General features: G+C 43.8%; 2 protein-coding genes across 2 annotated transcripts in view; one reads left to right on the forward strand and one right to left on the reverse strand.

Annotated features, from left to right (window-relative positions):
- TYW5 (tRNA-yW synthesizing protein 5) overlaps nt 1-27,668 on the reverse strand; it is a 964,030-nt gene that overhangs the window by 706,253 nt on the left and 230,109 nt on the right. The window lies entirely within an intron of this gene.
- On the forward strand, nt 19,235-21,641 carry CDK5R2 (cyclin dependent kinase 5 regulatory subunit 2). Its single transcript, XM_066577358.1, has one exon. It carries the CDS (start codon nt 19,620-19,622, stop codon nt 20,583-20,585), a length of 966 nt encoding a protein of 321 aa, XP_066433455.1. The 5' UTR covers nt 19,235-19,619; the 3' UTR covers nt 20,586-21,641.

Below are 27,668 nucleotides of genomic sequence, written 5' to 3' on the forward strand. Positions count from 1 at the left end.
TCCCACACGCACGCTGCCACCCTGCGGACACTGCAACATCGGTTTCATCTGCCACTGCAGCGATTGCTGTGCGACGTGCCCACACAGTGGAACTCTACGCTCCACATGTTGGCCAGGCTCTATGAGCAGCGTAGAGCTATTGTGGAATACCAACTCCAACATGGGCAGCGTAGTGGGAGTCAGCCTCCTCAATTATTTACAGAAGATTGGGCCTGGTTGGCAGACATCTGCCAGGTCCTTGGAAACTTTGAGGAGTCTACCCAGATGGTGGGCGGGGATGCTGCAATCATTAGCGTCACCATTCCTCTGCTATGCCTCTTGAGAAGTTCCCTGCAAAGCATAAAGGCAGACGCTTTGGAATCGGAAATGGAGGCGGGGGAAGACAGTATGTCGCTGGATAGTCAGAGCAACCTCATGTCTATATCTCAGCGTGTTGAGGAGGAGGGGGAGGAGCATGAGGAGGAGGGGGAAGAGACAGCTTGGCCCACTGCTGAGGGGACAGATGTTGCTTGCCTGTCATCCTTTCAGCATGTATGGCCAGAGGAGGAGGAGGAGGAGGAGGAGGAGGGGGAGGAGCATGGGGAGGAGGGGGAAGAGACAGCTTGGCCCACTGCTGAGGGTACAGATGCAGCTTGCCTGTCATCCTTTCAGCGTGTATGGCCAGAGGAGGAGGAGGAGGAGGAGGAGGATCCTGAAAGTGATCTTCCGAGTGAGGACAGCCATGTGTTGCGTACAGGTACTCTGGCACACATGGCTGACTTCATGTTAGGATGCCTTTCTCATGACCCTCGCGTTACGCGCATTCTGGCCACTACGGATTACTGGGTGTACACACTGCTCGACCCACGGTATAAGGAGAGCCTTTCCACTCTCATTCCCGAAGAGGAAAGGGGTTCGAGAATGATGCTATACCACAGGGCGCTGGTGGACAAACTGATGGTAAACTGCCCATCCGACAGCGCTAGTGGCCGAAGGCGCATTTCCGCAGCCCAGGTAGCAGGGGAGGCGCAGAGATCAGGCAGCATGTACAGCACAGGCAGGGGAACATTCTCCAAGGCCTTTGCCAGCTTTATGGCTCCCCAGTAAGACTGTGTCACCAGTCCCCAGTCAAGGCTGAGTTGGCGGAAGCACTGTAAAAGGATGGTGAGGGAGTACGTAGCCGATCGCACGACCATCCTCGGTGACGCCTCTGCCCCCTACAACTACTGGGTGTCGAAGCTGGACACGTGGCCTGAACTCGCGCTGTATGCCCTGGAGGTGCTTGCTTGTCCTGCGGCTAGCGTCTTGTCAGAGAGTGTGTTTAGTGTGGCTGGGGGAATCATCACGGATAAGCGTACCCACCTGTCAACCAACAGTGCCGACAGGCTTACACTCATCAAGATGAACAAAGCCTGGATTTCCCCAGACTTCTCTTCTCCACCAGCGGACAGCAGCGATACCTAAACAATACGTAGGCTGCACCTGCGGATGGAAGCATCGTTCTCTATCACCATCCAAAACGGTGACATTTCTGCTTCAGCAATCTGTGTATAATATTCCTCCTCCTCCTCCTCCTGCTCCTCCTCCTGAAACCTCACGTAATCACGCCGAACGGGCAATTTTTCTTTGGGCCACAAGGCTCACTCATATCATTTTTCCAAACAATTTTTATACGTTTCAATGCTCATTAAAGCGTTGAAACTTTCACCTCAACCAATTTTTATTTTTACTGGGCTGCCTCCAGGCCTAGTTACCAATTAAGCCACATTAACCAAAGCGATTAATGGGTTTCACCTGCCCTCTTGGTTGGGCATGGGCAATTTTTCTGAGGTACATTAGTACTGTTGGTACACCAATTTTTGGGGGCCCTCGCCTACAGTGTAATCACGTAACATCAGCTGTGTTGGGCACTGCAATGGGATATATTTATGTACCGCCGGTGGGTTCCAGGGAGCCACCCATGCTGTGGGTGCACAGGGAGTTGTAACTGCATGTGTCCACTTCTAAAGAACCCCAGTCTGACTGGGGCATGCAGTGTGGGCCAAAGCCCACCTGCATTAAACATGAATTTATTACCTCAGCTGTGATGGGCAATGCAATGGGATATATTAATGTACCGCCGGTGGCTTCCTGGCACCCACCCATACTGTCAGTCCACAGGGAGTTGTAACTGCATGTGTCCACTTCTAAAGAACCCCAGTCTGACTGGGGCATGCAGTGTGGGCCGAAGAGCACCTGCATTAAACATGAATTTATTACCTCAGCTGTGTTGGGCACTGCAATGGGATATATTTATGTACCGCCGGTGGGTTCCAGGGAGCCACCCATGCTGTGGGTGCACACGGAATTCCCATTGCGGAGTTGTACCTGCCTGTGACTATTTATAAAAAACCGCGGTCTGACTGGGGCATGCAGACACCTTGACAGAATGAATAGTGTGTGGCACATAGGTTCCCCATTGCTATGCCCACGTGTGCATCTCCAGATGGAGGTGGCACAAGATTGCATTTCTCATTGCTTCTGTACAGCATTGTGGACTATCGCCCCGCCCCTTTTAAAGAGGGTCGCTGCCTAGCCGTGCCAACCCTCTGCAGTGTGTGCCTGCTTTTCCTCTGGCAGACGCACTTATAAATAGACATGAGGGTGGCGTGGCATGAGGGCAGCTGAAGCCTGGGCAGGGACAGTTTGGTGTGCGCTGTGGACACTGGGTCGTGGGGGGGGGGGGTTTTGGCAGCATGTAACCCAGGAGAAGTGGCAGCGGAATGTCATGCAGGCAGTGATTGTGCTTGGTGGAGGTAGTGTGGTGCTTAGCTAAGGTATGCATTGCTAATGAGGGCTTTTCAGAAGTAAAAGTTGTTGGGAGGGGGGGGGGGGCCACTCTTGCCGCTATTGTGGCTTAATAGTGGAACCTGGGAACTTGAGATGCAGCCCAACATGTAGCCCCTCGCCTGCCCTATCTGTTGCTGTGTCGTTCCCATCACTTTCTTGAATTGCCCAGATTTTCACAAACGAAAACCTTAGCGAGCATCGGCGATATACAAAAATGCTCTGGTCGCCCATTGACTTCAATGGGGTTCGTTACTCGAAACGAACCCTCGAGCATCGCGAAAAGTTCGTCTCGAGTAACGAGCACCCGAGTATTTTGGTGCTCGCTCATCTCTAGTGAGGACCTATCTGCTGGGAACCCCACTGATATGAGAACGGGGCTCTGGAAGGTCCCCGCCTGAATGAAGTAGCGCCGTGTGTCCACACAGCTTCCTCATTTATTTCAATGGGACCATCAGATATTGCGGAGCACTTAAACTCGGTCATCTCTGAAATCAATGCAACAATAGCGCACATGTGCAACCAGAGGACTGCCTGTTTTAAGTGGTCACACCCCCTCTAGTCAGAAACGTATCCCCCATGCCTTGGATAGGGGATAAGTTATTTATTCTGTCACAATCCCTTTAACCCATTAGGCTGCATTCCCACGAGCATCCACATAAAATACATGACATGTATGACAGTTATGGAGCAGCCATTACAATACTGTCCCCTATGTACAAGAATAAAACTACTATAATACTGCTACCCTAGGCACAAGAATATAACTACTATAATTCTGCCTCCTATGTACAAAAATATAACTACTATAATACTGCCTCCTATGTACAAGAATATAACTACTATAATACTGCCCCGTATGTACAAGAATATAACTACTATAATACTGCCCCCTATATACAAGAATATAACTACTATAATACTGCCATCCCTATATACAAGAATATAACTGCTATAATACTGCTCCTATGTACAAGAATATAACTATCAGAATACTGCCTCCTATGTACAAGAATATAACTACTATAATACTGCCCCCTATGTACAAGAATATACCTACTATAATACTGTCCCTATGTACAAGAATATAACTACTATAATACTGCCCCCTATGTACAAGAATATAACTACTATAATACTGCTCCTATGTACAAGAATATAACTACTATAATACTGCCCCTATGTACAAGAATATAACTACTATAATACTGCCCCCTATGTACAAGAATATAACTACTATAATACTGCCCCCTATATACAAGAATATAACTACTATAATACTGCTCCTATGTACAAGAATATAACTATTAGAATACTGCCTCCTATGTACAAGAATAAAACTACTATAATACTGCCCCTATGTACATGAATATAACTACTATAATACTGCCTCCTATGCACAAAAATATAATTACTATAAAACTGCCCCCATGCGCAAGACTATAACTACTATAATACTGCCCCCTTTGTACAAGAATATAACTACTATAATATTGCCTCTTATGTACAAGAATATAACTACTATAAGGCCGCCTGCACACAGGCGGAAACCCCGCGGCGGGATTTCCCGCGGGATTTCCGCCGCTCAAAGCCTGCATAGGAGTGCATTACAATACGCACTCCTATGCAGACAGCCGCGGTTTGGCCGCGCAAAATCTCGCGCGGCAAACAAACCGCGGCATGTCCTATTTTTGTGCGGGGCTGGCTCCGGTCTGTGCATGCGTCGGCTGCCCGGCAGCCGGCACATGAAAGATCCGGGGCCGTCGGGCGAGGGTGAGTACGCGCTCGTCTCTGCAGGCGCTCGGGTCGGGTCTCGCGGCGAGAATTCTCGCCGCCGGATCCAACCCGCTCGTCTGCAGGCGGCCTAATACTGCCTCTTATGTACAAGAATATAACTACTATAATACTGCCCCCCTATGTACAAGAATATAACTACTATAATACTGCCCCTATGTACAAGAATATAACTACTTTAATATTGCCTCCTATGTACAAAAATATAACTACTATAATACTGCCCCCTATGTACAAAAATATAACTACTCTAATACTGCCTCCTATGTACAAGAATATAACTACTATAAAACTGCCTTCATGTGCAAGAATATAACTACTATAATACTGCTTCTATCTGCTATCTTGGACCTAATTCTTACCAACAGGGAGGGAATGGTTGAGGAAGTAAAGGTGGCTGGGACCTTAGGAGGCAGTGATCATGCTATTCTTGAATTTTGGATAAAAAGGGCAGGAACACCTAAGGAATCTCCAACCTCAAGTTTGGATTTCAGAAAGGCAGATTTTAATGAACTCAGAAAGAGGGTAGGAAGAATCCAATGGCTGGATGTTTTTAAGGACAGAAATGTCCAAGAAGGTTGGGAAATTTTATGAAATGAAACTCTCAAAGTACAATCATTACCAATCCCTAAAAGAAGGAAGAATGGGAAGCATTTAAAGAGACCAGGATGGATGAACACAGAACTTGCATTCATGTTAAAAATGAAGAAAAATATGTTTATCAAATGGAAAGAGGGGGGAAGAATATAATGAGGTCTGCAGAAAACCATAGGGCAAGTGCCAGAAAAATTAAAGCCAATAATGAATTGAGGCTTGCAAAAGAGGCCAAAAGCAATAAAAAAAGGTTTTGGGGGTATGTAAAAAGAAAAGTCAAACATGCTAATGGATGCTTACAAGATGAAAATGGTGAATTGGTTAAGAATGATGCTGAGAAGTCCGAACTTTTAAATTCCTATTTTGTATCTGTTTTCTCTAAGAAAGTAGATGTAACATCAACTGATCTTCCCTGTGCTATTGGGGGAATAAAAGAATGTAGACTATAAGAAGAGAGATGGTAAGGGAACACATAGCTAACTTAAATGAATTCAAGTCTCAGGGTCTAAATAATAAAATAAATCTTGGTATTTGTATAGCACCAACTTATTCTGCAGCGCTTTCAGGTAATTATTATTTATTACCCCCACCAAGCTGGGTTCTCATTTTACTGACCTCAGAAGGATGGAAGGCTGAGTCAACCTTGCGCTGGCTACCTGAATCATGCAGGGATTGAACTTCCAACCTTCAGGTCATAGGCAAGAGCTTACACTCTGTGCTACACAAGGTCTAGATGAATTTCATCCTAGTATACTAAAGGAAGCATCAAAGGTAATTGCTGAACCATTCGCCATAATCTTTGAAGATTCCTGGAGAACAGGAGAAGCCCCAGAAGATAGGAAAAGGGCAAATGTCTTCAAAAAAAGGAAGAAGGTGGATCCAGGAAACTACAGGCCTGTGAGTCTGACTTCTATACCAGGAAAGATCTTTGAACAAGTTATTAAACAGCATGTATGCAAGTACTTGGATAAAAATTGAGTAATTAACCAGAGAAAGCATGGGTTTGTAACAAACAAGTCATGCCAGACGAATCTAACTTCCTTCTCCGACAGAATCACCGACTGGGTTGATCAGGGAAATGCGGTGGACATAGTATATCCTGACTTTAAAAAAGCATTTGACAAAGTATCTCATACCATTCTTATTGAAAAAATGACCAAATATGGGATTGACAAGGCAACTGTTAGGTGGATTCACAACTGGCTGAGTGATCGTGTCACGACTGGAGTCCGGGCAGGTGAAAGTCCCTAGTCCTACTTGCAACCCCTGTTCCTACCTACTTGCCCCCCTAGGCTAGGCCCTAGGGCAACAACTGGGTGACAGTCCCTAGGTTCACTAGGAATGCGGGGCAAGAGTCAGACTCACAGACAAAAACAGGAGAACAAACAAACACGACAGCAGGTCAGGCAATCCGGGTCCGAAACAGGAGAGAATGCGGTACAAGGGGTCAGCCGAAGGCGAAGTCAGGTCCAAAGCAAGCGAGTTAAAACAGGGCATAAATTCAAGGTAACACAGGTATAGCTGGAGACCAAACATACACTGGCAAGGTCAGAAGGAAACTGAGCAGTTTAAATGCTGTCAGAAATCCCACCCCAGCAGCTGATTGTGGCGGAGAGCCTGACAGCAGCAGGACCCGATCACAGGACGCTGGGAGAAACAACCCTTGGCGCCTGCTAAAGACAAGCAGACAGAGCAAGCGCGCCTGGTTGTCATGGCAACGGGGATGCGGTGCAGGACGGCACCCGCTGCATCCCCAGCAACCCAGCTACCTAAGCGCCCGCTCCCTGAGCCAGCGGCCAGGATTACAGCAGCTGGGGGAGGTCACAGAGACCAGGGTTCCCCTGTGCTGCACCCCCGCAGCCCAGATGATAGGCCAGGTGGTGGGGGCACGGAGATCCCGCGAGCCGCCGGTCCTGACAGATCATACTCAAAGAGTGGTCATAAATGGCTGCACATCCAAGTGGAAAAATGTATCAAGTGGGGTACCACAAGGCTCTGTCCTAGGCCCCGTGTTGTTCAACATTTTTACAAATGATCTGTAGGAGAGAATTGATGGGAAACTGATCACAATTGCCGATGACACAAAGCTATGAGGGATAGCTAACACTAGAGAAGAGAGAAAGAGTATTCAAAAAGATCTAGAAAAGCTTGCACAGTGGGCAGTGACTAACAGAATGGTATTTAACAAGGAGAAATGCAAAGCCCTACATCTGGGCAAGAAAAATGAAAAAAGCACATATAGAATGGGAGGAATTGGGCTAAGCAGCAGCACATGTGAAAAAGACTTGGGTACACTAATAGATCATAGACTGAACATGAGTCAACAATGTGATGCAGCAGCCAAAAAGGCAAACACAATTCTGGGATGTATTAAGAGAAGCTTAGAGTCTAGATTATGTGAGCTAATTATCCCCTTCTACTCCTCCTTAGTCAGACCTCATCTGGAATACTGTGTCCAGTTCTGGGCACCGCATTTTAAAAAGACATCCACAAACTGAAGCACGTTCAGAGAATATTTACTAGGAAGGTAAGCAGTCTGCAAAACATGTCCTATGAGGAATGGTTAAAGGATCTGGGAATGTTTAGCTTGCAAAAAAGAAGGCTGAGAGGAGACTTAATAGCTGTCTACAAATATCTGAAGGGCTGTCACAGTGCAGAGGGATCAGCCCTATTCTCACCTGTACAGGGGAAGACTAGAAGCAATGGGGTGAAACTGAAAGGGAGGAGACACAAATTAGATATTAGAAAAAAACTTTCAGACAGTGAGGGTGATCAATGAGTGGAACAGGTTACCACAGGGGGTGGCGAGTTCTCCTTCAATGGAAGTGTTCAAACAGAGGCTGGACAAATATCTGTCTGGGATGATTTAGCGAATCCTGCATTAAGTAGGGGGTTGGACCAGGTAACCCTGGAGGTCCCTTCTTACTCTACCATTCTATGATTCTATGTACAAGAATATAACGAATATAATATTGCCCCTAAATACAACTATTATAATATAACTAATCTCAAGGCTGATGAGTTCTGTTTACATAGGGAAGAGTCCTCCAAGGCATATTAACGAGTTACAGGAAGCCTCAGTCCTGTACGGTCTCCATTGTCTAGCTACAGCTGGTTTTACATGTGTATAATGTGTATGGGTCATACCATGAAAATAATGTATGCCCTATCCACAGGATAGGGGATAACTTGATAATTGGTGGGAAACCAACAGCTGGAACCCACCCCAAAAATAGGGCTCTGAAGTAGTGGTCGCATATGCATACCACCATGCCATTCAATCAACGGGGACCGCCAAAGAAAGCAAAGTTCAAGCACTCCGTTATCTCTAATGGTCCCACTGCAATGATTAGCCATCATGCCATTCATGCAGGGAAGCGCTGGAACTCCATTCTCAGGAGCAGTTTTAGTGGTCTGACCCCCACGCTAAGTTATCCCCTATCCAAGTGAATGGAGCCAGCTACAGGTTGGCCAGAAGCACTGTTGTGCAGGGAGAACTTAGATGGGGATGCAGTACCAAACCAGCTTTACAGCCCCATTATCCTCAGGATCTGTAGGGGGGCCTGGAAGGTGGAACCACAGAAATCATACAGTGATGTCATATCCTAGCGATATGCCATGACCTTACAAAATGGGAATACCCCTTTATTACTCCCACCCTTTCTGCTTTACAGAATGTGGGATCAGCGGTACAAGTCACAGGTGATCAGTGCCAGAGGCGCCCCTTCACTGATGACAGATGATGTACACCAGCCCACTCCTAATACTACCCTGTTTCCCTGAAAATAGGACATACCCTGAAAATAAGACAGCATGATTTTCCAGAATTTTTGAGGATACAAAATGATTTTTCAGGCTTTTTGAGGATGCTTGAAATATAAGCCCTACTCCAAAATTAAGCCCTGCTAACAGTTAATTAAAAAGTCAATTTAAATAGTGTCCAGGCAGCTATACATGTAAAAAAGTTAAGCCTTTTTGTAGTTGCAACGCAACTGCAAATACATCAATGAACCTTAAATATAGCAGAACAATAGCCCCCACCACATAAATATGATAACTCCAGAGACCAGAGCATGGTGGGGCGGATCTACATCCGTCACACAGCTGAGGACACTGTTGGTGACAGGTGACTTGCGAGCTGTGTAGGGATTAGGTGACTCAGGGGACATGATAAAGCCCAGGAAAGAAGTGGGAAGGTGAAAGCGTCTTTATGGCAGCGAGCGGCTTCCTCCTGATGTGATCTACTGTACGCAGCTACCGGCAGCTACATGTGAATCAGAGGATGGAACAAGTGTCCAGATTATAAGAAAGAGGCTTGTGATTCACACAGGGAAGATTACAGCCGCCATAGATACATTTTATCCCATTACCGGTTATTTATAAGCCGCAGTGAAGTATAGATGTCATCCACATATGTCCCATTTTGGGCCCAAGTTCATACAAATAGCCCTGTTTCCATAGCATAGATGATATAGGTCTAATCGCTGGGAGTCTGAGCGCTGGGATCCCTAGTGATCCCCAGATCTGCACACCCCAAATGCCACATGTGAATGAAGTGGTGCTGTGCATGTATGACCAACAAGATGACTCCATAATATGGGAAAGATGAAGATCAATGCACTCAGCAATCTTCCTTAGTCCCATAGAAGTGAATGGAGCGGTGGTCACACGAGTAGAGATGAGCAAGCATACTCGCTAAGGGCAATTACTCGATCAAGCATTGCCCTTAGCAAGTACCTGCCCGCTCGGAAGAAAAGATCCGGCTGCCGGCGGTGGGCGGGGAGCGGCGGGGGAGAGCGGGGAGGAACGGAGGGGAGATCTCTCTCTCCCTCTCCCCCCCCCCCCCCCCCGCTCCCCTCTGCTCACTGCCGCAACTCTCACCTCTCACCAATGGCGGCAGCCGAACCTTTTCTCCCGAGCGGGGAGATACTTGCTAAGGACAATCCTCGATCGAGTAATTGTCCTTAGCGAGTATGCTCGCTCATCTCTACACACGAGTCATTTTGAGTGTGCCGATCTTGGGGTTCTTTAGGGTCCCAGCAGTCAGGCCCCAAGCGCCCGACATCTGTCACCTATCCTGTGGGTAGATGCAAAGGTACGTTCATGACTATGTAACAGGCTTGTTACAATGTATCATCACTCTCTCGTTTAGAACAAGTTTTCACTCTACAGATAGAAAAGAGTGTTTCTATTCACTGCTAGTAACACAATCATGCACAGATCATGTGTGCAGGTTTTACATGGGGTGCCACATATGCAATTCCAATGGCAATACTGAGTTCAGTGTCATACGAGCATAAACGCATTTATGTGCGCATTTGCGCCACGTATTTCCGCAAAGGGCGTTCTGTTTTTGCATGTGTATGTATAATTTTACTGTACGTTTTACATGTTCAAAATAAATTTGCAAGCATGCTGCCATTCATTAAAATGGACAATTACGTTAATTAGTTCAATGAGTCTTATTTTTGTGCGCAGGAAAATGGAGCATACTGCGTACTTTTTTTGCGTGAACAAAATGTGTGCGCAAAATACACTTATGTGAAATCAATGGGTTCTTTTCACTGCACGGCCAAATTTTGCAAGCATAAAATGCTGCGCAAATACATCCGTGTTGTACAGGCCTTAGCGCCCAATCACACAGGAGTATTTCCTGCTCGTCATTTTTAATGACTGAGGGCTAAAACAGACGAGCAAATGTCACAGTACGCTCGCTCCTGCGCAATTGTTTGAGCAGTGAAGGAGTGTATTTTGCAGGTACCAGTCATTCACATGGGCGGAGGTATCACCCCATCTTATTTAAGTGGTTAATTAGCCTAACCCGTTGCGGGTGATCGTGCGTGTGAGTAGCGTTTAGCGCATATCCGCGTGTGCAGATGTGCATGTTTGTGCACTTTCCAGAGACATCTATGCCGTTTTGGTGCACAAAATGTTTATGTATCTTGAGTTTGGTTTTGGTTAGTGAAAAACTGACCGATTTCATTGCGATTCCATGTACGTTTTACATCAGTTTTTGTTCAACTGTTGTGCTTTTAATGTACCAGTCATCAGAGTACAATCCGTTGTCCTCACACGTAAGAAGATACGGAAGGGGGCCCAATTAATGCCATTTAAATCCCCCGTCGAAGTTATGCCGTGGAAGTGGATTGCTCTTTTTTCAATGCACCCGCTGACTTGAATGGACAATTCTGGTCCGAGAATCGCACCAGGAAACGACTCGCTGTGAATTGTTTTTACGCAGATCGTTAGTCCGTGAAGACAACTGCACAAATACATACACAGTGACATTAATGGATCCGAGTTCTTCCTGCGCTCTATCAGTTATCAGCCGTGTGAATAGGCCCTTACAGGGATATTTCCCTAAAACACTTTCTATAAAATAGAGCACTCCCTCCATTGCAGTTAAAACCACAAGTGCGCATTTCTTCATCGTTTGTTGTATCTTTGGGCATTTTCAGCTGAGTCTCCCATTGAAATGAATGGGCAGCGGTTTCAGCTGGGCTGAAAACGCAGCTGAAAACACAGCGTTTTGCAAACGCCCTGTGTGAGGGAGGCCTTAGACCAAAACACTATGGTCTTTGAGGGGTTAAAGAGTATGTAGAAATGCGTAACCATTTTTTTAATTCTAAATCTAAAATACACAATTGCCTCGGTTGAGGGCTCATTCATAGTTCTGTTTTGTCTAGCAGAAAACCTGTCCTTGTTGCCCATAGCAACCAATCACAGCCCAGCTTTCATTTTACCTCAGCAGTAAAAGAAATAGCTACCAATCACTGTGCAACTTTCATTTTACCTCTCAGTATAAGAAATAGCAACCAATTACAGCACAGCTTTCATTTTACCTCTCAGTATAAGAAATAGCAACCAATCACAGCACAGCTTTCATTTTACCTCAGCAGTATAAGTAGCAACCAATCACAGCGCAGCTTTCATTTTACCTCAGCAGTATAAGAAATAGCAACCAATCACAGCACAGCTTTCATTTTACCTCAGCAGTATAAGTAGCAACCAATCACAGCGCAGCTTTCATTTTACCTCTCAGTATAAGAAATAGCAACCAATCACAGCACAGCTTTCATTTTACCTCAGCAGTGTAAGAAATAGCAACCAATCACAGCCCAGCTTTCATTTTACCTCAGCAGTAAAAGAAATAGCTACCAATCACTGCGCAACTTTCATTTTACCTCTCAGTATAAGAAATAGCAACCAATTACAGCACAACTTTCATTTTACCTCTCAGTATAAGAAATAGCAACCAATCACAGCACAGCTTTCATTTTACCTCAGCAGTATAAGTAGCAACCAATCACAGCGCAGCTTTCATTTTACCTCAGCAGTATAAGAAATAGCAACCAATCACAGCACAGCTTTCATTTTACCTCAGCAGTATAAGTAGCAACCAATCACAGCGCAGCTTTCATTTTACCTCTCAGTATAAGAAATAGCAACCAATCACAGCACAGCTTTCATTTTACCTCAGCAGTATAGGAAGTACCAACCATTCAGAGCGCAGTTTGCATTTTACCTATTGGTTGCTATTTCTTATACTGCTGAGGTAAAATGAAAGCTGCGCTGTGATTGGTTGTTACTTGTACTGCTGAGGGAAAATGGAAGCTGCGCTCTGATTGGTTCCTATTTCCTATACTGCTGAGGTAAAATGAAAGCTGTGCTGTGATTGGTTGCTATGGGCAACAAAGACAGATTTTTCTGTTAGACAGTTTTGATAAGGGAGGCCAATTAGCTCTATTATAGAACACAACATCTGTTTGTTTTTTCATAACTCAAGAACTGCAGGTCGGATTTTTCTTGGTCTTCATCATGTAGCTCCATCAGGTCATATTATAGGTTTTGTGGCATCAAATTCTATTTGCTGCTGTACTTGTGAAGTAATAACGATCTGTTGTTCCGATGGCATTAAGAGCATTTTGCATGTCTGCCATGTTTTAGTGCAAAACAAAATGCTTATGCATTTCACCTGCTGCGGCTGGGTAGCCTAAGGCCCCATGTCCACGGGTGTGCCCGCAGCGAATCCGACCCTGCCTGTGTGGGCAGGCGGCTCACTGGGATTTCTTTATTTTGGATGGTCCACCTGGCTCGGTGTTGTCAGTGCTATTATCTATAGTGGCTCGTCGTTGGATATGCGCAGTACACTGTTTTTTTTTAATCTCTTGCTTTCCCACGGATCAGACGGCTTCTATCGCCATCCATGCAGGATTTACACTGAAATGGAGCATTGCTGCGATTCTTTTTCTGGACCAAATCAAATCCGCGGACGCCCATGTTTCCCTATGGGTGGCTTGACTCAGGGATCTCCTGCACAGGTGCAAATCCACCCCTGGACATTGTCTTAGACAGGTTGTGAACTATTTGTATAGCACCAACTTATTCAGCAGCGCTTTCAAGTAATTTGTTTATGACCCCCCCCCCCCCCCCCACCTCCAAGCTGGGTACTCATTGTACCAGCCTCGGTAGGATGGAAGGCTGAGTCAACCTTGAGTCAGCTACCTGAACCATTAGAGGACTGAACTTGCAACCTTCAGGTCGTGAGCGAGACCTTAGGACTGCATGCTGCTGCCCTAACACTTTGCACAAGGTTCAGACAACACTTAAAAGCCTTGACCTAAAACAGCGGAGGTTTGTTTTAACCCCTTTGGACTTAAAGACGCAATAAGTCTTTAGGGTGGCTTCACACAGGCTAGGGAATCGTACGATTTCCCAGCGCTGCGAGAAATCGCAAAATGGCTTCCAATGGCTCCATGCACATTTGCGATGTTTTAATGCTTGCGATGCAGCGTTAAAACAAATTCACGGCATGTTCATTCTTTTTGCGATCTCGCCCATTGTTTCCAATGGGGCCGCCGGCGTCAGCGTCAGCTCATTAAAGTCAATAGGTGAGGATCGCGCTCCTCTGCCACTGCTATGACATGACGAGGATTTTTTTTCTTTTTGGCGGGGGGGGGGGGGGGGGGCTTGAAATATAAATCCCCCCAAAAAATAATCAATTACTGTAGAAAAAAAAAATGAATACATCCCCTTAGTAGCGCTGTCATCTCCGGCGCATTTGCTTGCAGGTTCCAACACTCTTTTTCTGCTGCTCTTCTGGCCGGGGATTGAGAAATACCCGCCTCCTGAAGTGCTGTCTCTGAATGGCTGAGCGCTGAGACAAATCAGAGGCAGCGCCCAACCGTCACTGAATGACTGTTAGGCTGACGGGCGATAGTCATAGTGTGATCCACGGTGATAAATCGCACGTGGATTACGCTATGAAAAGCTTTCCACAGGCTAACTATGGAAAGCACAGCCCAACATCCACGAGCGGAGAATCATAGCGATTCTCCGCTCGCGGGATTAAAATAGCAGCATGCTGGAATTTGCAGTGATTCTCCACGGTGAGCCTATCTATTAGATAGGCTCATCGCAGAGACCTGTCAGTGCTCCCCCCTTCTCTGCTAGCGATATTCAGTCACGACCATGGAAAGTCAGCCGTAACGTTTTATATGCGGCGATCAACATTGTTTGTGACATATAAGCACTTAACTGCAGGGATCAGTGTCTCACCGATCCTTGCTGTCACAGCAGGAGGCCAGCTGTCAGTCACGCAGCTAGTATACAGTAGATCATCCAATGTCTCTGTTGCTGATGGGCCAAGAGGGACATTTTCTTTGTGTTACAAAACACACAATCAAATGCAACAGTGTAGGAATACAGGTGCAAAAGTAGCAGTCACATTATTAGTGCTCAAGGGGTGAAAATGTCCTTCTGCCATACAACAGGATATTTATGCACTGGGTCCAGGAACTTTAAAGCATTCCTGTATTTTCAGCAAGCTTTTAAAAATATCCGGTTCCCTTACCTGACATTTGCTTCTGCTTTGCACTCTATTTCATGTCTGTAAGTTCTGATTTTCAGGTGGTCTCATTTTTCTTTTGTTCTGATGTTTGCAATCCATTTTTAGAAAGGAAGCATGTAGTAAGCCTAGCATTTAGTCAGTAGTTCACTGTCCTGACTTCCTTGCCCTTACTTCCCATGTTGCATTACCCTGTCTTTGTTTCAATCATCAGGGAGGCAATATCTGAATACCTGCCCTTCTGATTTCCCAGGACGATTGCAGCACTCAAGGACATTCTGGCCAAATGGTTAGTAAACCCACTATAATGTGTGTACACACGTTATCAGTGTCTCCAGATCTGTCAGCCTGCAGCCTGTGAGTGCACAGAAGATAGCTCTATTCCCTTTTGCTATGGAAACGTCCAACAGAAAGTGGACTTCAGAGAAGCTAGAAGGCAGACCCCTAGTCGCTTTACCACTTCAAATCTGATTAACGCTAACTTCACACAGGTGAATGCGATATGGGGCTGTGAATCAGGGCCACATACTGCCACCCCACCATGTGAATTCTCTACAGATGCGAGATGTTTTTATGTCAATAACAGCCTTGCATCGCTTTGGGGATGTAGCGATTCTCCTTTTTCAATGGAAGACCTTGCATCGCAGTGTGTGCACCTAGCACGTGGTGCAATACTGCCGCCGGCCCCATTGAAAGCAATGGGCGCTGCGATGCGAGAGAACGCACAAGATATTACATGCTGCAATTTGTTTCCCGCATCACATTGCAGTGCCATGCAGTAAAACATCGCTCATGTGTATGACGCAATTCAAATGAAGGGGCTCCCTGCTTCACCATCCACTTTGTGGTTGCAACCATTGGCAGATTGTAGATGGCGAGTAACATAGTAGATTAGGCTGAAAAAAGACAATGTCCATCTAGTTCAGCCCGTTTCTACCCCCTCCACCCCCCTTCCTTGTTGATCCAGAGAAAGGAAAAAAAAAAAGCAATGAGGCAGAAGCCAATCCATACCATTCGGGGAAAAAAATTCCTTCCCGACTCCATAATGGCAGCAAGAATAATGCCTAGATGAACATTTGAAAGTTCGTACCTAACTCCAAGACCCGGATCAACAACCCCGCTGGTTATTTAATGTCTATATCCTGTAATACCATAGCGCTCTAGTAAGGCATCTAGTCCCCTTTTAAATTCCCCTACCCATTTTGCCATCACCACGTCCTCACACCTCTTCCACACGACCGCTTTATCGCAGCTAATTTGGCGTGATAAAATGTCGGCCGAAAATCGCAACAATCTGAAGCATTGGATCCCAATGCATTTGTTTAGATGGGTGATTTTCAGGTGCGGAAAATCGGACGGCTGGAAAAGATAGCGCATACGGTGCACATTCCGGCCGGCTGCTTTTATGCATGGATAGGGCTTGTCCTATCTTTTGCCAGAATACGCCAGCCATTCCCATAGACTATTATGGGAGCTGCTGGAAAAAAGAGGTAAAAGGGAGCTTTGCAGTGGCTCGTGTTGCTTAAATCCCTCCCCTCCCCTTACTGGCAGCTCCCATAGGCTAGGGAGGGAATTTAGCATGGCAAACGCTGCTAAAGTCCCTCCCTCTCCCCTTGCCTGGCTACTATGGGAGTTGTCGGCATGGGGAGGAGGAGGGACCTTAGCAGTGTTAAGGTCTCTTCCCCGGCCAACGGAATTCCAGACTGCTGCATACATACACCACAGCCCGGCCGTGTGAACTGGCGAGAAAACATGAGATTTAACATGACTTGGTCGCGGCTTTCTTCCTTTAATGCGATTTTCGGCCACAATGCGGGCAGGCAAAAATCGCAGCGCCCATGTGAAAGAGGCCTCAGGCAGAAAGTTGCACAGTCTCACTACCCTTACAGTAAAGAACCCCTTCTGTGTTGGTGATGAAACCTTCTTTTCTCTAACCTTAGAAGATGCCCTCTTGTTACCATCGCAGTCCTGGGTATAAACAGATCATGTGTTTATATATAGTAATTTGGTTGCTTTTAACCATCCTTTTTCCAGGGTGAATAATCCCAGTTTTGGTGCCTCTCTGGGTATTCCAGTACCGTCATTACATGTATTAGTTTAGTTGCTCTTCTTTAAACCCCCACAAGCACTGCAACATCTTTCCTGAGCACCGGTGACCAGAACTGTCTGCAGTATTCCATGTGAGGCCTGACAAGTGCCTTATATAGTGAGAGGATAATGTTCTCATCCTTCGCCCCTATACCTCTTTTAATGCACCCCAAGACTTTGTTTGCTTTTGCAGCAGCTGACTGGCATTGTTGCTCCAGTTAAGTCTACAATCCACTAGTACCCACAGGTTTTTTTCCATCTCACTTTTCCCTAGCTGTACCCCATTTAGTGTATATTGGTGACATCCGTTTCTCCTGCCCATAGCCTTACATTTATCAACATTGAACTTCATTTGCCATTTTTCTGCCCAAGCCCCCAGCTTATCTCGGTCCGTTTATAGCCGTACATTGTCCTCCGTTGTATTATTTATCTTGTATAATTTTGTATCGTCTGCAAATATTGATATATTACTGTGCAGCCCCTCTATCAGGTCGTTGATAAATATATTAAACAGAATGGGGTCTAGTACTGAACCCTGTGGCACCCCGCTAGCGACGGTGGCCCAATCAGAGTACGATCCATTTATTACCACCCTCTGCTTTCTATCTCTGAGCCAGTTCTTTACCCAAATACAAATGTTTTCGCCCAGTCCGAGCCCTCATGAACCCGTGCTGATGAGGAGTTATTCCGTTGTTTTCCTTGAGGTATTTTAGTTTGGCGTCTCTCAGAAACCCCTTGAATATTTTTCCAATTATTGAAGTGAGACTTACCGGCCAGTAGTTACCAATGTACACTTAGCCCTGCTTGCGGGCAGGAAGGTGAGAAGGATTAGGGACCTGGCAGGTCTTCTTCTTTAGTGGCAGGAAGGAGAGACCAGTCAAGCGTAATGCTGTGGGGAAGAAGTGTTGTCTGTTGGGCAGAGGATGGGGTGACAGGGAGAAGACCTGGCAGCCCAAGAAAAGAGAGCAGTCCTGTTAGAAGCAGAGCTGCTGTAGACTGGAGGAGTTCCACTAGCAGATAACAGCAAAAGTTGGCATCTAAGGTGGCATCTTGTTTTGTGAGGGGGTACTAAAAGGACATCATGACTGTGATGGGAGGCACTAAGGGTGCATAATCACTGTGTGTGGGGCACTGAGGGGACATCAAGACTGTGAAGAAGGCGTTAATGGGGCATCATAACTGTGATGGGGCACTAAAAGGCTATAATTACCGTAAGGGGACAACTACCATGTGGGGCACTAGCAAGAGCTTCTTGTAACTATTATTTCTTGGGGCACTATTTGCGTGGCACTTACATTAATGTGCCCGTGTGCTCCCATGGCTTGTCCCTCTTTCTATGTTGTAGATGTTGTGAGGTGTGTAATGCGACCAACCTCTGAAGAGACGCCCGCAGCCTGGCAGACCAACCATCATAGAAGAAATAATATACCGTGATGGAGTTCCATCTTCCAGACCCGCTCGACCTCAACTCCAATTATCAGGGGAGATGACAGCCTGTGGCTACGCAGTCCACATGTCACACACATGGCAGGGTGCACAAGCAGTATGACATCATACCCTCCCTCTGGACGTCACCTTAGGACTTGTAGTCATTTGCAACTTGAATTTCGCGTCGCAGTCTGGAAATATAATAGCCATCTAGCAAGAATATTTCTCTTCCATCCTAGTTAAATCATGACGTCACGATTTGCAAATATGCAGAAATGTGGAGCTTTAGATCCCCTCTGTGCAAAGATTAACAGAAGGGATGACTGAGCAAAACAGATTTCTCTGTTAACATATGACGTCACGCAACCTGCAAAGGGGGCTTCAGCGTGACGTCATAGCGCACCAGCTAAACATCCATCTACAATATGAGGTAATGTCTTAGCCAACTGTGCACGGTCCCTCTATAGCACCCGTGCTCGCGATGCAGTCCCACGCCCACCCGCAAACCTGCATCCAGCAGCCGGTACACGCACTCCCTCCGCTGTTCCGCTCTGATTGGTGAAACGACCTGTCAGTCACGGTAATGCTCGCCTCTGATTGGTCTGCGGCTGCTGCTGTCCCTCCCCTGGTGCCAGAGCTCTGATCTCCGGCTCTGGATGCTGCAGAGCGCACAGGGGAGCGGGAGGAGCGGCTGTTACAGCTCACATCCCCGGCCGCAGGACCCGCCGCCCCCCGGCATTGCACCAAGCTCGGCTCCTGCGTGCAGACTGCTGGTTGCATCCTCCCTTTAAGTCCTGGAGCTCGCTGCCGTCGGTAAGGACTATCCATCAGTATCGCATCCAGAAGCCGGAGATCCACAGTGCATCCGTCTACACAGCCAGGGATCCACCCAGAAGCGGCCACCTTGGGTGCATTGCATTGATTTTGCAGCAGGTAGACTCTCTGGGCTTTGCATCTTGCATTCTCCAAGCCTCATCCTCCATCGATCTTCAACAATTAAGGCATCTTCAGGCCCCAGGTGACAGCTGTGCCCACCCTCCATTGCCTACAAGGAGCCTTGACCATGGGCACAGTCCTATCCTTGTCGCCGGCACCTGGCAAAGCTGGACCTCTGGATGATAAGAAGCCTGAACCCCCGGGTGTAGGTGGTGGGTATCTGGCCATTCCTAACAGCAAGAACGGAGGCAGCAAAGCGGAGAAAAGCTTAAAGAGGCACTCAGTTCTCATCTCCGCACTCACTTGGAAGAGGTTGGTAGCAGCTTCGGCCAAGAAGAAGAATGCCAAGAAAATTAACCCCAACCCTGGACCCATCAATGGCCCACTGCTGCCCAACAACAACCTGGTGGAACAACTCAATCACGAGAACCTGCGTAAATCTCAGGTCAGTCCTGGACGTAGGGAACCCAAACCTGTACCGGTCCCTACTGTACCCATTGGTTCCATTGAAGGCCAGAAGATCCAGCAGCAACAGCTAGTAGCGGTGCAGAAGCAGGCAAGCGGTCGGTCCCTGTGCTCCCCACGTAGGGTCATCGTCCAGGCGTCCACAGGTGAACTCCTGAGATGTCTTGGAGAATTTGTTTGTCGTCGCTGCTATAAACTGAAGGAGTTGAGCCCGGGAGAACCCACAATGTGGTTCCGTAACGTCGACCGCTCATTGCTCCTTCAAGGCTGGCAGGACCAAGGCTTCATCACACCTGCCAACCTAGTGTTTGTCTACCTTCTCTGTAGAGAGGCCATTGGAGATGAACTGTCCACCGAGTACGATCTGCAAGCCTCCTTCCTCACTTGCCTCTACTTGGCTTATTCCTATATGGGCAACGAGATTTCCTACCCGCTTAAGCCCTTCCTTGTAGAGACCGACAAAGAGGTCTTCTGGCAACGCTGCCTGAGCATCATTGACCGTATGAGTGCCAAAATGCTGCAGATCAACTCCGACCCCCACTTTTTCACACAGGTCTTCCAGGATCTGAAGAACGAAGGAGACACCAGAGAATCCAATGGTCATTGGACTATAAATTTGGACCGTTAGGGTGGTGATATGGGCTATGGGTAAGGGTTTGGGCGAGGACAAATCTAGGTATAACCAACAAAATGTCCATGATCAACTTGAAGACTGGGGCGTGAGTCCAGTTCACGAGGCTGCTGATAGGAAATCAGACTGTAATCAACATTGGGGTCATTGCTGTCAAGCACTGATGGTGAAGGAACATTGATTGTCTCGTTCATCTGCTGGAAAGGGCGCGCACTGGTAGCAAAAGGGTTAAAGGAAACCCGTGCATTTTTTTTTTGGTTTAAAGGCGCATCACATTTTTATTCTTTTTTTTTAAATTTATTTATTTTAGTTTGCTAATATAAGTCAGTGGCTTGAAGGTCGTCCTCTAGATCATTCAGACCCATCTCAAAGGCTTAGCAAATCCTGCTGTTCTATGTATCGGTGTTTTTCTTGCACCATGCAGTTGCTAGGAACCATTTCTCCTCCATGACACCCAGGAAGGCATCTCATTTCAAAAGCTATTATATTTTATTTCCACTTCACCCCCCCCCCTCTATAATAGCATGGAGGTCCATAAATCACACACATAAACCTCCTTCCCTTCTATGAATAGTACTGATGTTTATAAGGGGTGCAGACATTACAGGGCCGACTTTACATCCCTGTTATAGGGTGTTTATGTTGGGATGTATACCGGTATTTGTTACTGATGACTATATTCCCATCATTGGGGTTTAGCCTGTTTTCTATTACATGGTGACAACCTACTTCCCCCCCCCCCGCCCCCATGCAGGCATATACAGTATATCTATATGTGTGTGTGTATACCATCGCAGGGTTTTTACGCTAATGATCAAGGTCTAAACCCCTAACCCCCCCCAAAAAAAACCTGGATATTGCATATTTCAGATTATCAGACACCTCATAGTATGTATGAATGTAACAAATACAGCTGGAACATACAAAAAATGCCGCAATATGTCTGACATTGAAGCTGTTTAATGTGCCAACGGTGTTCAAATGTACAAAAAAAAGCGTATTGTTTTATATTGTATATTTAAGAAAAAAACATAAAAGTGATTGGATCTCTTATTGAATATGCAGCATTCTTGAGTTTATGGACTGTGGCTGGTGTGTATTGTCATGGTTTCGATGAGAAGATGTGTGTGTGATGTTGCATCCAATAGAATACAATGAGTGAATCGATTCAGGAATTATTATCTTTAATACCTCATGTTTGTCAATAGTAAGTTGCAAACAAATGAAATCCATTGCCTGGATCAATCTATCTATCTATCTTTCTGTCTAATATCTATCTATCATCTATGTCTCATATCTATCTATCTACCTATCTATCTATCTCATATCCATCAATCTATCTATCTGTCTATCTATCTATCTAATCTCATATCTATGTCTTATATCTTTCTATCTGTCTCATATCTATCTATCTATCTCATATCTATGTCTCATATCTATCTATCTGTCTCATATCTATCTATCTCATATCTATGTATCTATCTATCTATCTAATCTCATATCTATGTCTCATATCTAGCTATCTGTTTCATATCTATCTATCTCATATCTATCTATCTATCTATCTATCTATCTATCTATCTATCTATCTATCTATCTATCTAATCTCATATCTATGTCTCCTATCTATCTATCTATCTATCTATCTATCTATCTATCTATCTATCTATCTATCTATCTATCTCCTATCTATCTATCTATCTATCTCCTATCTATCTATCTAATCTCATATCTATGTCTCATATCTACCTATCTGTCTCATATCTATCTATGTATCTCATATCTATCTATCTCATATCTATCTATCTAATCTCATATCTATGTCTCAAATCTATCTATCTATCTGTCTCATATCTATGTCTAATATCTATCTATCTGTCTCATATCTATCTATCTCATATCTATCTATCTGTCTCATATCTATCTATCTCATATCTATGTCTTCTATCTATCTATCTATCTATCTCATATCTATGTATCTATCTATCTATCTAATCTCATATCTATCTGTCTCATTTCTATCTATCTATCTAAGCTCATATCTATGTCTCATATCTATCTATCCCATATCTATCTATCTATCTCCTATCTATCTATCTATCTATCTATCTCCTATCTGTCTATCTATCTAATCTCATATCTATGTCTCATATCTATCTATCTGTCTCATATCTATCTATCTATCTATCTCATATCTATCTATCTATCTAATCTCATATCTATGTCTCATATCTATCTATCCCATATCTATCTATCTATCTATCTATCTATCTATCTATCTATCTATCTATCTATCTATCTATCTATCTATCTATCTATCTATCTATCTAATCTCATATCTATGTCTCATATCTATCTATCTCATATCCATCTATCTATCTGTCTATCTATCTGTCTCATATCTATCTATCTCATATCTATCTATCTATCTCATATCTATGTCTCAAATCTATCTATCTCATATCTATGTATCTATCTATCTAATCTCATCTATGTCTCATATCTATCTATATGTCTCATATCTATCTATCTCATATCTATCTATCTATCTATCTATCTATCTATCTATCTAATCTCATATCTATGTCTCATATCTATATATCCCATATCTATCTATCTATCTCCTATCTATCTATCTATCTAATCTCATATCTATGTCTCATATCTATCTATCTATCTATCTATCTATCTATCTATCTATCTATCTATCTATCTATCTATCTATCTATCTATCTATCTATCTAATCTCATATCCATGTCTCATATCTATCTATCTGTCTAGCTATCTAGCTATCTATCTCATATCTATGTCGTCTATCTATCTATGTATCTCATATCTATCAATCTATCTATCTATCTATCTATCTATCTCATATCTATCTATCTATCTCATATCTAGCTATCACATATCTATCTATCTCATATCTATCTATCTGATATCTATCTATCTATCTCATATCTCTATCTATCTATCTATCTATCTATCTATCTATCTATCTATCTCATATCTATCTCTCTCATATCTATCTATCTCATATCTACCTATCTATCTCATATCTATCTATCTATCTATCTATCTATCTATCTATCTCATATCCATCTATCTGTCTATCTATCTGTCTCATATCTATCTATCTGTCTGACTATCTATCTCCTATCTAGCTATCTAATCTCATATCTATGTCATATCTATCTATCTGTCTAATATCTATCTATCTCATTTCTATGTCTCATATCTATCTATCTGTCTCATATCTATCTATCTCATATCTATGTCTGCTATCTATCTATCTGTCTCATATCTATCTATCTCATATCTATCTATCTATCTATCTATCTATCTATCTATTCTCATATCTATGTCTCATATCTATCTATCTATCTATCTATCTATCTATCTATCTATCTATCTATCTATCTAATCTCATATCCATGTCTCATATCTATCTATCTGTCTCATATCTATCTAGCTATCTATCTATGTATCTCATATCTATGTCTTCTATCTATCTATGTATCTCATATCTATCTATCTATCTATCTATCTATCTATCTCATATCTATCTATCTCATATCTATCTATCTATCTATCTATCTATCTATCTATCTATCTATCTATCTATCTAATCTCATATCCATGTCTCATATCTATCTATCTGTCTCATATCTATCTAGCTATCTATCTATGTATCTCATATCTATGTCTTCTATCTATCTATGTATCTCATATCTATCTATCTATCTATCTATCTATCTATCTATCTATCTATCTATCTATCTATCTATCTATCTATCTATCTATCTATCTATCTATCTATCTATCTATCTCTTCCATGTAATGGTTACAATCGCAGTGAGTAGCGCTGCAGGATTTCCCACCCACACTGGAATTAAGTGGCATCCATAATTTATACTCAGTATTTCATGCAAGCAAGAACACGGTAGACAACAAAGGCCTCCGTGCTTCCTAATGCTCTTATTGGTGACTGCTGTAATATATTTGTGCGCAGGACTGTCTTTCTGCTGTCCGCTGGCCTTGGTGCTGAAGCATTAATCCAATAATTCCCGTTGTCCTGTCAAGGTTTTAGTATTTTTTTTAATGGGATTAGACGGCTATTTGTCATTCAGACGTTGCAAAAATCCTGCCCTATTATTTATATGGACGCGTGAACCATAATACAAGGTTGTGTTCAGTCCTTTAACCCCTTAAGGACCAGAGTGTTTCCAAAGAACCAGACACATTGTAGCGATTTTACACATGTAGTAATTGTATTGCCCTATGTTTTTTCATTAGCTGCCTTTTTTTTGCTGTGACATGTAGGGCTATTTTTACAACTTTTTTTTTTTCAATTAATTTTTTTTCTTTTTTTTCATTAGGGGTAATGTGTACTAAAAGTAAACAAGAAAAGCTTTCCTTTAATTTACATTTCTTAGTTTTTAAAAAAATTAGTATATTTAAACTAAAGTATGGGAATGGGTTCCATTTAGTTTCGGATATATAATTTATATAGTCTTGGATTACAAAACAGATATGGCAACAGTTTAAGTTTTTGTATGTTTATGTCCACCATGATGTCACATGATGTCATATTAGACCTCTGGGGGTCATTCACATTTTTGCTTTTTTTTTAATTTCATAGTTTTCCACTGTAGCTGGGGCATCCATAGGAGCCCTAGCTAGAGGGAAAAACATCCCCCTGTAGTGACAGTAGTCACTGGCAGAGCTGGTCAGGTGTCTGCTAAGACCCAGCACCTCTGCCATGCCGGAGGTTGCTGGTGATCATGTGATTGCCTCTTCCAATAGAGAAAACTACACTGCAGCTTTCTCTACATGATGGCTTATTCACACAAACGATACTCTTGCGCGAGTTTTGTGCGATGCACACAAAACTTGCATGAATATGAAATCTATTCTTTTAAATGGATTCATTCACACGAGCAAATATTTTTCCTCACGGCATTGCTGCGAGAAAAAAGAATCGCAGCTCGTTCTATCTTTGCACATTTCCTCAAAACGCCTTGTCCATTGTTTTCAATGGGACCTTAAAAGACCTTGGCATGCTATGCTCTGCATGCGAGTGCAGTGCAGTGTTTCCCATTGAAGTCTATGGGAAACACTTGCGATCCTGGGACTCACATGAAGATTGTAATTTCACAGAAGCAATGGAATTTTTTAAAATCAAAAACTCTTCGCAGTGCTGTAAAAATCGCACGTTGGCAAGTGTGTTACCGCGCTCCCACATGTAAATGTAGCCTTACACTTTCTCCCTTCTCCTGTTCTCCCATACTGGCCTCCATTAGATTCTGCTCTGGGTTCCCTGAATCTACCCATTGGGTGATGTCAGTGGGCATAGGAAATGTAACATCACCCTCTGACAATGAGCACAAGAGGCCGCCCACTTGTCAGCTTCGAAGTGCTAGGCACCAAATCTAATGGAGGTCGATGCAAGGGAACGGGGGTGTAAGGGGTAAGAGAGTCAGCGGGGCCATAGCTATGAAGCTACGAAGCCAACCCCACAGATCAGAGAACATGACTAGAATGGGACACAGCAAATTTGGGCAATAGCATTTTTTTCACTTTTGCATCATTATGTTCTGAGAGCCATAACATTGATTTTTCCACCAGTGGGCGCTGTAATGGATTGTTTACTTTGAGGGATGAACTGACATTTTTTTGGTACCATTTTGGGGTACATACAATTTTTGAATGACTTTTTATACCATTTTTGGGAGGTGGGATGAACAAAAAACAGCATTTCCAGCATAGTTTGTTTTTTCTACAGCGTTTACCATGTCGGACAAATAATGCATTAATTTTAAAATAGGGCGTGTTACGGACCAGGCGACACCAAATAGAACTACTTTTTATATTTTTTTCACATGAAAAAGCATTTTTTAACAGAAGAATCGCTTTTGGCCACAATTCATCCTGCTGCAGTTAAAAAGTCATAAAGTTTGATGTATGCTTTTTTTGGGGTGCAAAAATATTGAATTTTCATCATTTTAAGTTACGTTTGCCACAACATGTGTTACAGCTGACATCCGAAGCGGATAGTGAGAGATCAGTTCTCGAGTCCATGCTGCACATTCATGGCACCAGCTGCCAACAATGTGAATGTATGGCGCATGTTACCAAGGGCTTAAATGTATTTTTTCAAGATGACACATGGCCGCCCCAGTCCCTTTTTTTAACCCCTTAAGGACATGGCCTCTTTTGGCATTGAGGACCAAACGATTTTTGGTATTTTTTCATCTCTATTTTTCAAAAGCCATAACTTTTTTAATTTTTCCGTCGATGCGGCCGTATAAGGGCTTTTTTTGCGTGGTGAACTGTAGTTTTTATTGGTACCATTTTTGGGTACATAGATTATACTGTAAAACTTTTTTTTTTTTATGATCGTAGGGAGAGAAAACGCATCAATTCTGACATAGTTTTTTTTTTGGGGGGGGGGGGGGGGTGTTACAGCGTTAATTATGCAGCATAAATGACACAATCCATTATTTTTTGCAGGTCGATACGGTTATAACAATACCAAAAGTCTTTTTTTTTTTTTAAGGTTTTTCCACAATAAAAACCCTCTTTTTGGAAATGATTATTTTTTTCTAAACTCACTGCATTCAAAGTGCTATAACTTTTTTTATTTTTCCATGGACGGAGCTCTGTGAGGGCTTATTTTTTGCGAGACGAGCTGTAGTTTTTATTGGTACCATTTTGGGGTACATACGTTTTTTTAATCACTTTTATTGCATTTTTTTTGAGGCAAAATGCTAAAAATTTGCATTTTGCCTCAATTTTTTAGCAGTTTTTTTAACGCTTTTTGCCGTGCAGGATAAAAAGCATGTTCAATTTATTGTACGCATCGTTACGGACGCGTCGATACCAAATATGTGGAATTTTTAATTTAAAATTTTTTTTATGCTAATATGAGAGAAAGCATAAAAAAGGTTTTTTTTTAACTTTTTTTTACATTTTTATTTTGTGCACTTTATTTTGCTTTTATTTTTACACAATCTGTGTCCCTCTGAGGGACTTACACAGCAGGACTGCAGATCGCTACGATAAGGCATGGCAGGACTTCT

Source organism: Eleutherodactylus coqui, chromosome 8 (assembly GCF_035609145.1).
Source record: "Eleutherodactylus coqui strain aEleCoq1 chromosome 8, aEleCoq1.hap1, whole genome shotgun sequence".
NCBI lineage: Eukaryota > Metazoa > Chordata > Amphibia > Anura > Eleutherodactylidae > Eleutherodactylus > Eleutherodactylus coqui.

Bases quoted from the DNA above. Each gene is read 5' to 3' on its own strand.
- CDK5R2 (XM_066577358.1), top strand. From the start codon at position 19,620: ATGGGCACAGTCCTATCCTTGTCGCCGGCACCTGGCAAAGCTGGACCT.